The following is a 14,515-nucleotide window of genomic DNA, read 5'->3' as shown; positions in this document are numbered from 1 at the left end:
AATTAGATCCAAATGCAATTTGCAGAATCAATTTAAAAAGTGAAAATGAAACTGAAAAATGAGGAGAAAGAAAGAGAGAAACTTGCCGACGACGTAAAGCCAAGCAACGTAAGAGAAGAAAGTCATGATGAGGGAAAGCTTCAAGGTTTGAATGCCCTTCGATCTCCCTCCTCATTTCATCGTTGACGTCATGAGTGTGAAATGGTGCCATTTTCCAAAGATGTTTCTGACATCGACGAGGTTCCCGTGGTCGGGGCTAATTGGTGGCAGAACTCATCAATGGTGATTGGGACTATGCGGTGACAAGGTTAGACTGGGAGTTGACCAAGGTAGAAGAGAAAAGAGGGATTTCTTAAATAAAAGAATATAGTTTTTCTTATCTTATCCGGTACAATTGTAATTTGTAACCTATGGTTCCCTTCAAGATAGCTTGGTTCTCAATAGGATAAAATGAGTGAATTTGCTAAGGTTATCCTATCCCTTAGGGTCACCAAACATATAATAAGGATATAACACAATAAACTGTGGCTCTTTGTCCAAAGTAGGGTCTTTGACATTTTAATGTACCAATTTGGTATTTGATTTACGGTATTTACCAATGGGGTCGTTTAGTGCAGGGGGAGGGCAGCGGCACTGAGTGCCGCGACCCCCATTGGGGTACTCACCTTTTCTCTCCAGATGAGTGTCGCGACCCCCTCTGGGGAACTCATATGGGTGTGCCAAGTGGTACAATCCCATTACCCTAGGCAGTTCCGTTATCATAAACCTTCCGTTATCATTACCCTGGAATCCAAATCAGATGATTTTTTTTGATTTCACATAACTATTTGAGATCTACGCAATGACACATCATCTGACATATTTTATCTCTCACAAACATAGTTTTAATTTATAACAATGGTACCACAATCACAAGAAAAAGACTACGAAAAAAAAGTATGACCAAAAATGGAGAATCCACAGAGCAGGGATAGACAATAACATGCTGGCCATGCTTGATGCTTTTGAAACTATCGTCTATCCCTGCTTTGTTCCTTCTTTCCCTACTGCTAGGGTTCTTCATTTTTGCTCCCATTTTTTCTTCGTTTTCTTTTCTTCACAAAAACAAATTTTGAAATTAACTATTGTCTCGCATAAGTGCTGTTGCAACTCTAACAGACAAAAATTCAATTAATTAAAATATCAACAAAATTGATTTGAAAATCAAGAAAGCTAAAAAAATCAAGGGTTTCTACCTCTTTCAGCCAAAATTTGGCAAACAACACATGTCATTATCCTAAGATATGCTTATGGATGGGGGTGAGGGCATGTGTTCGAATCTTCCCAGTACCACCTTTGGGAGGGGTTTAAAGTCTTAATCCTGGACCCGCCCCGAATCGGACTAATCGCGAAGCGAGGAACCGACGAAATATTTCCAAAAAAAAAAGATATGCTTATGGATTTAAAACTCTTGTGATTGTGGTACCATTGTTACAAATTCGAACTATGTTTATGAGAGAGAAAAATATGTCAAATGAGATGTCATTACGTTGATCTCAAAATATTATGTGAAATAAAAAAAAATCATTTGATTTGGATTACTGAGTCAAAAGTTATGGCCTTCCAAAATTTTATGATAAGGAGACTGTATAGGGTAATGGGATTGTGCCACTTGGCACACCCGTGCCAGTTTTCCAGGGGAAGGGGGCCGGGGGTTGTAACACTCACCTGAACAAAATAAAAACCGAGAGTGCCCCAAGAGAATCGCAACACTTAGTGCCATTGGATCCCCTACGTCACTAAGGGTGCGTTTGGTACGCGTTATATTTCTGAATTGACGGGAAAGTATGATAAGGGAATATATTTTCCAATGTTTGGTAGCTCAGATCGCAAGACTTCCCCATCGAAACTTGTTTCCGGTAAAATGCTTTTACGTGAAAATTTTAATAGGAACTGACAAATGAGATATCCAATAAAAGTGTGAAATTTTTGACTCCTAAGGAAACCAAAATGAAAGTGCAAAAATCTGGACAAATTTGTCCTGCAATTTGTATGATGTTTAAAGAAGTGTGTCAGAGCAAAAGGTAAAGGTACCATGCATCCTCCCTAGTTGAATCAAAAGATAAAGGTGGGGTTATTTTTGTAAAACAACCTCACATTCTCATTCCCACTAATATATCATAACCAACCAAACACAAACTCAGTAAAATTAAATTAACTTTTTCGGGAAAATTTGGGTCTACCAAACAGTTTTTTAGTAACAGTAAAATATATTTCTCAATACATTCCGGTAATAATTATTTCCCGGATAAAAAAAAATTTCTCCTGTATCAAACGCCCCTTAAAGAACCCCGTTAATAAACACAAACATCACCATTGGATCAAAGAGAGAAAATATTAAAAAAAATTTGAAGAAAGAAAAAATATTAATCTAATAATAATTAAATAGATAATAAATTGGTACTAAAAAATTTTAGTAATTAGAATATCCTGGAATAAAATTAGACAGGTAAAAGAACCCTTAGTCAAAGAGCCATAAACTATACTCTCCTACCGGTCTTATTTGGTGCACTACACAAGCCAAATCAAGCAGGACGACCCTCGTGATTCAGCACTTCTTATATATTGAAAGGTGTGTTTTTTAATGAAGCAGCCAAAACACAGTGAGTGAGAAGTGATGGGTTGGACTTGGGTGGCAATGGGAAACCAACAACTATTGAGAAGATGGAAGAGAACTCGTGTATTAGGAACAGCATTTCTCTGCTGTATCTGCTTCTTTCTCTTCACTTCCCCAATCCCACGCTCTCCCAACCACCACCGATTCGCTGACTTGCGCAATCTTCTCGGTAACCATACACACACTGTGAAATTTTCAATTTTCAATTTTCATTTGTTTTTTTTGAAAAAAATAAAGTTTGTCCTTTCTCTTTCGGGGTAAGTTGGTTTGGATGATTTGGGTTTCTGGGTCTTGTACAGGAGTGCCCAACACGTTAAATGTGATAACAAATTTCCCATTTTTGGTTGTGGGTGTTATCGGCTTAGTTCTCGCTCTGGAAGGAGGTGTTTTCAACATAAGGTTACTTTTGATGATTCCTATGACCCTTCCTCTGACAAAATTTACTATGTTTCACATGATTAATTCTAACACTAGTTATTATTATTTTTATTAGTATTTTTTTTTTTTCAAATGTTAAAACGGGCTTCGTTTGTTTGTGCTTTGGAATTTGTTGTTTTTGTTCCTAGTTCTCAAGCAGAGGTATGGGCTTGGGTACTATTCTACGCTGGAGTTGCAGGGGTGGCTTTTGGTTCTACTTATTACCATTTGAAGCCTGATAACAATCGTGTGTTGTGGGACACTTTACCGGTTAGTATTACATTCATGTCTATGTGAATGTGTTATTAGTATTGTGATTCTTGAGCTGTTTTCCTTTTCCATTCTCTATTTGCTCTATTTGTTTAGTTTATGATACACGTGAGCAATTTCAAAAAGAAAAAAAATATTATAGTAAGTGGAAGGCATTTTCTCAGTTTTTTAATTAAAACTAGCAAACCTGACTATGCAAAACACTTCTCTTGCTAGTTGGAAATCAAAAAGGGACTTATAATTTTCCTCCCTTTTTTCCATTAAGAAGCCCATTGGTTTTGTCAATGGCAGATGATGGTGGCATACTCCTCGCTTTTCTCTAGTTTGGTTATTGAGAGAATCGGTCAGTGGATTGGGTTATGTTGTATGTGTGCACTCCTTTTGGCTGTCTTTATTTGTGTATTTTATGAACGGTTAGTCTCTCTTTCTCTCTCTCTTATTTTTTTTTTTAAATAATCTCATGCTTAATCTCACTTTGAATTCATATACATCAACCTGTAACCAAGTTTTGTGCTGAATTCTGTCTGCTAGTTGGTTGCAGAATTTATGATGATATTCGGCTCTGCTTGATGTTCCAGTTGATTCTTCCTCTAGCTATTGCAGTAGTAGCATTTATGTATCGCTCCAACTATACTAACTCAAGATATTGGTTTTCGTCAATAGGTATGCATTGGGATTTTGCAACTTTTATTTACTTTAGATTTCAAATAATTAATGAATTTATCAAGGCAGTGTATTATGCATTTCTAGCATATCAACGCAGCGGGAAATTGGCTTCTTATACATCTAAAAAATCATTTGTATGTGGAGCATTTGTTTCCAAGAAACTATAACTAAAGCTTTGCTTAGTTGGTGTTTATCTATTTATAATGTAATCCTTCTTAGGATTTGTCATCATTGCTATAATAAAGTTTACTACAGAAATAGAAGACGGCAATAGAAATAAAATGTTATTAAAGGTCCCCCCCAAATCTTCTTTTGGCTGTTGGCAACTTTTTAGATACGTTATCTACTTACAGAAGTGGGGTGAATATCTACCACAACATACTTTTGAGTGTTTGATACGAGAAAGAAGCTGTCATTACTCAATTCACTTTTTAGTCACCCTGGCTACAGTTCTGATGCTTAGTAGTGGTTACTTTTATGGTTAGTTTATTGGTATACGCACACCCTTAAATATGGGGGTGAAAACTTCATAAATGAGTTTTATATGGAAAAATCATCCATGAAAATTTCACCCCTTTTTTAAGGGTATACCAAAACTGCCCCTACGGATAAATTGAATTTGAATTGAGACTGTGGGTGTGTACTTGTGATTGGATTTAATGTGAACGGTTTGATTGAGATTGGCAAGATTGTCTTCTCTTTGATTTAACTGAAGAATCAAGGTTTAATATTCTTAGCTTACTTATAAAAAGAAGAAATTATAAATCTTCTTAAAGATACTCAATAGTTAAAAGGATCGTTTACTCTTTCATTATGCTGACGTGTTGAGAGGGTTGACGTTGAATTGACAATTATGATGTGACTTTTAGATATTGTAATGTGATTAAGAATCTAGTTTTTTGATGTATTTCTTAACTATAGATAGGTTTCTGGGCTTGACAATATCATGTTAATGCCCTGTCTTACTTTTATGGTCTTGGCCCTTAGGAGTGGATTGTGCTTATTAGTTGTTCTTCCCAGTTAGGGACATTGAAGGACAACTTCCAGTGTTTCACTCACACGATATAACTCCTACCTTTTATGCAAGCCCTTGGTTTCTGTAGGAAATCAGGATTCAAATATTTTCATTTTTTATTTCCTATTAATTATGATTAATTAGGATTGATTATGATTGATTGATTAGGATTGATTAGTCATCGCTGAGTCATTCTTAGCGATTCTTTCTTGTATAAATACTCCTTATGTAATTTATTCAAATCAATACAAAGAAATACAGAATTCTTTATGGTATCAAAGCGGGTTCGTTCCTACCCTAAATCAGCCATCTTCAAGGCTGAAATACCGTCCAAACATCATCAAAAACACCTCAATTTTGTCCATACCCAGAAACCTTATCTACAGACCTGCAATCAAGAAAGTGAAGTGACCATTCGACTTAGAAGGCTCCGACGAGTTGAACGTCACTGGACCCATCACCGTCAGCCACCGCACGTGCCGCCACCCGCCGTCACACCCGCGGCCAGCCACTGGCGCGTGAGCTCCACGCGCCACCTTCCCGGCGTCTTTTTCTGCCGCGACTTGCACAGAACCTTTCACCGGCGTCTCCCTTTCCTGTTCCAGAGGTCAGATTTGAAAAAATAAAAACTTGATTTTTTCATCCACGGTCAAATCCTCTCTCTTCCTTCATGTCTTCCTCAGAGCGTTCTTTTGCTTCCTCATCTGTTCCCAATACTCAGTCCTCTGGAGACAACTTAAGTATGCAGATTACTAGTCACCGGTTGAACGGTAAAAATTTTCTGCAATGATTTCAATCTGTTAAGTTGGTGATCCGGGCAAAAGGTAAGATGGGTTATCTTGAGGGAACCATATATTGGCCAAACCTATTTGTTCTTCGATACTGCCAAGGAGATTTGGGATGCTGTTCAACAAAATTATTCAGATCTGGAGAATACCCTCAAGTCTTTGAACTGAGAAATAAGTTGAGAGACTTTCGTCAAAGGGGTATGACTATTACTGAATATTTTACTGCACTAACAAATTTATGGAAAGAACTGGATCTTTATTATGCATCCGATCTTAAAGGATTGGAAGCGAATACCCAGTTTAAAAAACACTTGGAGAAGGAACGACTTTATGATTTCCTTGCTGGCCTCAACCAAGATCTTGATGAGGTTCGTGGTCGAATATTGGGGCAACGACCGTTACCCTCACTTGCTAATGCCTTTGCTGAAGTTCGTAGAGAAGCAAGTAGACAGAGAGTTATGCTGGGAGAAAATGAGTCAATTGATAAGTCTGATGATATGTCTGCATTGGCTGCCAAACGTACCTTTGACCGTTCCTCTAGAGAATCAAAACGGGATGGTCGTCCATGGTGCACCCACTGCAATAAAATTGGTCATACCCGTGAGAAATGTTAGGAAATCCACGGGAAACCTACAAATTGGAAGCCAAAAGGACAGAATAAAGGTCGTGCATATCAGGTCTCTACTGATGACAAGATTGATGAGCCTTGTGCATCCTCTAACTCTGATGGTGTCTTTCTTAGCAAAACTCAGTTTGAACAACTTCAGAGACTTTTGACTCAACCTCCTAAGGCCACTAGTAATGTGGTCTAACAAGGTACAACTTTCCATGTTGATAGTCAAAATCATTGGATCCTTGATTTTGGAGCCTCTGACCATGACAGGTAATCCGAGCTTGTTCTGTTCATACACTCCATACTCTGAACCCTCTCGGGTCAAGATCGCTGATGGCAGTTTTTCCCAGATTGCAGGACACGGAACCATTAAACTTTCTGAGCTGATTAATTTAATATCAGTTCTTTATGTCCCTTCTCTGGCTTGTAATCTCATTTCCATAAGCAAGCTGACTTCTGAGTTGCATTGTTTTGCTAAATTATTTCCTCATGGTTGTGTTTTTTAGGAACAGGACTTGGAGAGGATGATTGGCAGTGCTAGAAAGGATGGTGGACTTTACTACTTTGAGGAGGATGTGACTCATGAAGCTGTTTTTGTGGAAAAAGACTATGTTTCCTTTTGATTCATGTAATGATGTTATGTTGTGGCATCGTAGGCTAGGCCATTCAAATTTTAACTATCTTCAGAAGTTGTTACCAAACTTATTTATTAATAAAAGTCCTAGTTTGTTTTCTTGTGATATTTGTCAACTTGCCAAGCATACTCGTGTTCATTATCCTTCAAAAGTTCACCATGATTCTTCCTCATTTTCTTTAATTCATAGTGACATATGGGGTCCAGCCCGTATAAAGAATATTTTAGGTGCTCGATGGTTCATTACCTTCATTGATGACCATTCCCGAGTTTGTTGGGTATACCTTCTAAAGAACAAGTCAGATGCTGCATCCATTTTTAAAAAATTTCATGCCATGGTTCAAATCCAATTCCAAGCTGCTATACAATTTCTACGTACAGATAATGGCAAAGAATATTTTAACTCTATTCTTGTAGAATATCTTTCCCAACATGACATCCTTCACCAAAGCTCGTGTCCTGACACATCCCAACAAAACGGAGTTGCGGAAAGAAAAAACCGACATCTCCTTGAAGTTGCTCGGGCTCTTATGTTCACTATGAGTGTTCCTAAATACCTTTGGGGGGAAGCCGTTCTCACTGCCTTGTATCTGATCAATCGAATGCCATCTCGCATTCTCAAATTCCAGTCTCCTCTTTCTAGTTTTTTCCGCACCTTCCCTTCCTTCCGAGGCGTTTCCTCCCTACCTCTCAAGCTATTTGGTTGTGTTGTATTTGTCCATATTCCCTCTCATCAACGGTCTAAGCTTGATCCTAAGTCTCTCCGGTAGTGTTGTTAAAACGTAGTGTCGAAACGGTTGAAACGTACGATTCTACGTTTCTTGACTAAAAAACGTGTTGAAACGGATGCTGAAACGTAAAATGAGTTGAAACGGCGAGTCAACTCGGTAAACTCGGCGAGTTTACCGAGTTGACTCAGTGTTCAAAAAAAAAAAAAACGAGATCTGAGAAGGTGACAGTGTGGGGCTTCTAACCTTCACCGAAATGGGAAAGAATGGAATTGGGTCCAAAAGCATTGGTTCTTAACCATCCTTCACTGTGCGAAGCAACCAGAACTGCTCTTTTCAGCTTCCGATTTATGAGCGCCATCGCGAACCCTGCCTCGGTTTTCATCGCGAACCGCCAAGTCTTGCCGGAGCTTTTGCAATTCACCTCCACGTATTGCAGAGGAGGAGGAGCTTGCGGCGATAGCGATGCTGATGATTCTTCAGCCATCGAAATTCAACGAAGGCATTGGAATTGGTTTTTTATGGAATTTGTGTGGAGAGAGAGAAGATACCGATCCCATTTTCAAGTTCACCGACAATTTTGTATATATATTCTTTTCTCATTTTCAAGTTCACTGTGAGTTCTATCAATATATAGATAATTCAAAAAATAATTAAAAATTATAAACATATGCATATTATATGTTATTATATTTTAATATATATTATGATTACTGAATATATATGTTTTATTTTAATATATTTTAATATTACTGAATATATATTTTAATATTATATGATTACTGAATATGTAGATAATAACTTATGTATTGGTGTGTTTTAATTTTATATATTCAATATATATATATATATATATATATATATATATATATATATATATATATATTATAATTAGTAAACTCTTACGTTTCGTTTACGTTTCACGATTTTACGTTTTTGCTCACCCCTACCGTTTCTATGTAGAAACTACGTTTTAACAACATTGCTCTCCGGTGTGTCTTTTTGGTTATTCGCCTACTCAACGTGGCTATAAGTGTTATTCTCCCTCTCTTCGTAAGGTCTTTGTCTCTATGGATGTCACCTTTTCTGAGACTCAACCTTTCTTTCCCTTGACTTCTCTTCAGGGAGAGTCTATAGGAGCAGATGAAGATCAGTCATGGGAACCTACTGATGCCACAATATTACCTCTACTATTGGAAACAAGGGGAGCTACAAAATCCTCACCATCCGGAGCCTCTTCAAAGTGGGGACAAGTTTATAGCAGACAAAAGCCTCCTCAAAGTGTAAATAACCCAGAGCCTCTACATTGCTAGGATTCTGAACCATGTTCTAGTTCTAGCACCCCAACACTTGAGTGCCATGATAAAAATGATCTACACTTGCCTATTGCTCTCAGAAAAGGTACTCGATCTTGTACTACTCATCCTATTTCTAATCATATTTCATATGAAAAGTTGTCCCCAGGGTTCCGTGCTTTCAATACTATGTTGGATAGTACAAATATACCGAGAAATATACATAAGGCTCTCGATGATCAAAAATGGAGGGATGCTGTTTTTGATGAAATGAATGCTTTAGAAAGAAATGGAACCTGGGAGATAGTGACCCTACCAAAGGAAAAACAGGCAGTAGGATGCAAATGGGTGTTTACAATAAAATTCAATGCAGATAATAGCATCAAATACAAGGCAAGATTGGTTGCAAAGGGGTTCACGCAGACTCATGGGATAGATTATCATGAGACTTTTGCTCCAGTTGCTAAAGTCAATACCATCCGAGTTCTCTTATCACTTGTTGCCAACCTAGATTGGCCTCTGCAACAGTTGGATGTGAAGAATGCATTCCTAAATGGTGACTTACATGAAGAAGTCTATATGGATCCTCCACCTGGTTTTGAAAAGGGAAATGGATCAGCGTGTAAACTAAAAAAGTCTATATATGTGTTGAAACAGTCTCCTAGAGAATGGTTTGACAAATTCACACAAGCTGTCAAAAGAAGAGGCTTCATTCAAGCACAGACTAATCACACTCTCTTCCACAAACACTCTAAGGATAGTAAAATTTCTATTCTTATTCTGTACGTAGATGACATAGTTCTTACAGGTGACAATATTGAGGAATTGAACTCCTTGAAGAAGTATCTAACAGCTCAGTTTGAATTAAAGGATCTTGGCACTCTCAAATATTTCTTTGGTATGGGAGTTGCCAGGAGAAAAACAAGCATCACTCTCACACAAAAGAAATATGTTCTAGATTTTTTGGTGGAAACTAGGATGTTAGGGTGTAAGCCTGCTGAGACATCTGTGGAACCTAATATCAAGTTAGGTATTGAAGATGGGAATGAGGTGGATAAAGAACAATATCAGAGATTGGTTGGCAAACTAATTTACTTATCTCACACGTGTCCTGACATTGCCTTTGCGGTGAGTATGATTAGTCAATTCATGCACTCACCCAAGGGGAAACATCTTACTATAGGGTGCTCAGATACCTCAAGAACACTCCAGGAAAAGGATTATTCTTTAAAAAGGGGTATAAAAGGACGATTGAAATCTACACTGATGCAGATTGGGCAGGCTCATCAGTAAACAGGAGATCTACCTCAGACTATTGCACCTATGTGTGGGGAAATCTTGTTACTTGGAGAAGCAAAAAGCAAACAGTGGTTGCAAGAAGTAGTGCTGAAGTAGAATTTCTAGCTTTAGCTCATGGAGTTTGTGAAGGAATCTGGTTGAGAAGACTTCTTCAAGAGTTGAAGATTTCATATTCCCTACCAATAAAACTATATTGTGACAACAAGGCAGCTGTCAGCATTGCTCAAAATCTTGTGCATCATGATCGAACAAAGCACGTGGAAGTTGATCGCCACTTCATCAAAGAAAAACTAGATGATGGAAGTGTGCGTGTGATGTATGTTCCTACCAAAGAGCAGACTGCAGATATCCTTACAAAGGGCCTACAACGTCTAGCATTCGAAGACTTGATTGGCAAGTTGGGAATGATCAACATTTACCTCCCAACTTGAGGGGGAGTGTAGGAAATCAGGATTCAAATATTTTCATTTTTTATTTCCTATTAATTAGGATTGATTATGATTGATTGATTAGTCATCGCTGAGTCATTCTTAGCGATTCTTTCTTGTATAAATACTCCTTATGTAATTTATTCAAATCAATACAAAGAAATACAAAATTCTTTAGTTTCAATGATTTCATTGATTACATTGGCAAAGTTCACTACTCAAGACTTGTACCTTAATGTCTTAACTTAAGAACAACTCTTTTCTTCCTTTTGTTTTCCTTTCACTTCAGCTACCATATGTATAAAAAGGGCAACTTGGTTCTATAAAGCTCCCCTATGCGCAAGGTTCAGGGAAGGGTAAGACCCATTATGTGGGTCTATAATAGGCAGCCTTACCTTGCATTTGCAAGAGGCTGATCTACATGATTCGAACCTGCGGCCTCCGGATCGCATGACGAAAACACCTACCGTTGTGTCAAGTCTCCCCTTCATCAGGTTGCATAGGTATATTTTTTTTTAATATAAATACTTCCTACTATTTTCTATCTTCATTTTTTTTCCCCCATATAAAGATGTTAGCTCATGAACCATTGCCCCTGAGCTGTCCACTGATGCTGTACATTTTGAGGAAACTAAAGCACCTTCTAACACGATGAGTTTAGGATATTCTTCTGGTTGTTAAGAAATAGCCATATACTCTTAAGTTATGGATATGCTTTGATTTTTTTTGGCACAGGGATATACCTGCTAGCAAAATTTGAAGCTGTTGCTGACAGGAAACTGTACCGTTTAAATAACTACGTTATCAGTGGGCACTCTTTGGAACACTTATGCTTAGCACTGATCCCAATTTTACTCGGCATAATGCTCATCTACAGGGAACTTAAGTTTCAAAGGTATTTCATTATTTTATGGTTATTTTATTTCTTGTAGAAATTGGTTTATCAAATTTTCACGTTTATACTATTTTCGAATTAATTATCTTTTTTCGTTGTCTAAAAGAGAACGAGCCTAGAGGAGTGGTAAAAGTGTTCTTTTATAGCTGAAAGATAGCTGGTTCTAATCTGAGAAATAGTCTCTTTGCAAATATGCAAGGTTAAGGCTGAGTACAAAGATTGTTTTTATCCCACTCTCATTAGTTGGGGTTTAATAGGGAGTGGTATATTTTTTTCATTGTGTCTAACTGCTGTTCCCTGAGAAGAGAATTGGTCTCTTTTTCTTATTTATTCGTTGGATTGGTGACAGATTAGCAAATCTTAAAGATAGGGCATGAAGAGATGGAGAGAATAATTGACAAAAATGTTTACATAACAATCACTCCTGGATGCCCGAGATGTTACAGTAAAATCTACTGAGTGAGTGAAAACAAAGCCCAATGATTATGCGAACCATGTAAGGTGGTCCACAAAGTGGACGAAGTTCTCTTCCGTAACTTGTTGAGCTAACAAGTTTAGCATGTATATTGCAGTCAAATTTCCTCTACTTTTTGCATTGATTGTTGGTTTTACCTTCTATGTACTTACATGGTGGCCGATCATAAGGAATCGGAGCTCATGCATTCCAGATTGTACACATAACCATGATAGAGGAGCATAGGTAACAGACAAGAAAATTCTGACTTGATTTTTTTTCTTCTATGTACTTGATCATTGACCTTGTGAATCTTGAAACTAAAGTGTTGCAGAATATAGATTCTCCAACGTGAGGCATTGGAGATTTTGTATTTACTAATTAGTCTATCGATTTTTTGTTTTAAATTTTTCTCGAATTAGTATTTGTTGGAGGATGCAAGAACTAAGAATAACTAACATGCAGAACAGATTTTGTTTGGAATTGATTTAAGTCGGTACTAAGCAGGTAAAGTGGTGTCAGAGGGTTATAGAAGATTGTCGATTTTATATGTTCCAGAATGTTGTGTTGTCTTACCAAAAAATCTAAGTGAGGATTGACTATTGAAGGTTCAGGATTCAATGTGTCGGCACTTTAATAGCGTGCCTCGGAAAAATATGCTTACTTCACACGCTGTTGTTATGTTATTGAATAAATCTTTGGTACTACTGTTGTACCAAGATTCAGTGCATCTCATCAATGAGAGCAGTACATATCAGAAGAGAGAAAAAAAATTTGAAAGAGAGAGAAAAAATTTAACTGACATATAATATTTGTATTGGTGGGATGCACTAAATCTTTGGTACAGCAGCAGTACCAAAGATTTATTCTCTGTTCTTTTGAACAGCTGCTTCTGTTTTGGTAAAAAGAAACGTGAACAATGAGGCCTTTTGTTTTATATTCAACGTTCTTTCGTTTTTCCTTTTGTGGCCAATCACCTTTCCATTTGGGTCGGGATGTCAGATTTGTTTCTTAAAGCTTTTGAATTTAATTTTTAAAGTTTACAATGATAAATGCTAGCAACTACGGATTCTTTGATATACTCTGTTCAGCCTTTCTCTCTTAAAACAGTTATGCCACTTTAAAATTTAACAGTGCGGAACTACATGCATGATCCCCAACAATAAAGAGTGTTATAATTGTTACCACTCTTGTCTATTGGATAACAACTCTTAGTTAGATGCTCTACTAAGTAATTAAGTGAAATATTAATCCCCAGAGAATTGTAGCTTTTTTTTTTATGAATTGTGTTGGGAATTTATTGGGTGTAATCTTAATCTTTATAAAATCATAGGTTAATTATTCATCAATATTGTTGGGAACTTTGTTGGGTTTAATCTTAATATTTAGAAAATTACAAGTCAATTATATATGAGTTTTCTTTGGTATAATCATAATTCCTTAATGATAGTAGGTTGAAGGGTGTTGCGACTTTAATAAGTGCACCGGTCGTAAAAGTAATAAAGTGTGCTGAGTACGAGATCGTTCCCACGAGGATTAGAACTTCAATCACTAATTCGCTATTTACGCTTAAGTTGGACAATCAATTAAGATAGTTGAATGAAATTTAATTATGAATATTGTATGAAAACCAAACTAAATAACAAAGCAATAAGGTAAAATTTGGATTACTTGTCAATAAAGTAGTGAGGGATTCGATTTTCCACAATTTTCCCTTTATGTTATGAATTAAAACCTTAATTAATCTTCCTTTTTATATTGCCCATCAATTTCCCTAAATTAGTTAAAACGCAATCCCTTGACATTCTAATCCTTTATTCCCTTAAAAGAATCTTAATTCCTTGGTGTTTCTCAAAAGGATTTAAGCATTAAAATCAACAATCATAAAAATGGCACAATTCATATGTCTATTCCTAGAGTCATACAAATTAATGATGAATGAGTCAAACCAAATTCATATACCAATATCTCTATTGTCATATACAAATCATAATTCAATCTACAAGAACAACTCATGGAAGGCATTAAGCAAAGACACATTCATTCAATATAAAAAGGGAAAATTATATTAAAGATTTACTCAGAAATATAAAGATTCAATTGGGTTCCATTTAACCCTAACTACAAAGAAAATCTAGCCTAGCATGATGAATTCAAGAACACAAGAAAACAAGAAAGCTTCCCCAAACTCCATTGATGTGATGGCATGGAGAATCTTCAAGGTTTCCAGCGCAATCTCAACTCCAACCCGTCTTCGGCTCTCAAAAGCATGAAAGACTCGCTCCTTCGATGAAAACTTTGCCCCGGTGTCAAGTTCTAGTCAAGCCTTGTGAATAATAACTTAAATAGGTGTATTA

General features: G+C 36.9%; 1 protein-coding gene across 1 annotated transcript; it reads left to right on the top strand.

The window, feature by feature from the left end:
• Positions 1-2,656: 2,656 nt before the first annotated feature.
• On the top strand, positions 2,657-12,457 carry LOC133294877 (uncharacterized). The gene is made up of 7 exons (XM_061493637.1): positions 2,657-2,825; positions 2,956-3,055; positions 3,223-3,343; positions 3,635-3,756; positions 3,885-4,006; positions 11,545-11,704; positions 12,054-12,457. Exons 1-7 carry the CDS (start codon positions 2,657-2,659, stop codon positions 12,079-12,081), a joined length of 822 nt encoding a protein of 273 aa, XP_061349621.1. The 3' UTR covers positions 12,082-12,457.
• Positions 12,458-14,515: the final 2,058 nt, after the last annotated feature.

The sequence above is a fragment of the Gastrolobium bilobum genome, unplaced genomic scaffold (assembly GCF_033153095.1).
Source record: "Gastrolobium bilobum isolate Gb01-03AN ecotype WA unplaced genomic scaffold, APGP_CSIRO_Gbil_v1 utg23322, whole genome shotgun sequence".
In the NCBI taxonomy this organism is placed as follows: domain Eukaryota; kingdom Viridiplantae; phylum Streptophyta; class Magnoliopsida; order Fabales; family Fabaceae; genus Gastrolobium; species Gastrolobium bilobum.
Note: the sequence above shows the minus strand (reverse complement) of the source record. Positions and strands in the feature narration are given on the sequence as shown.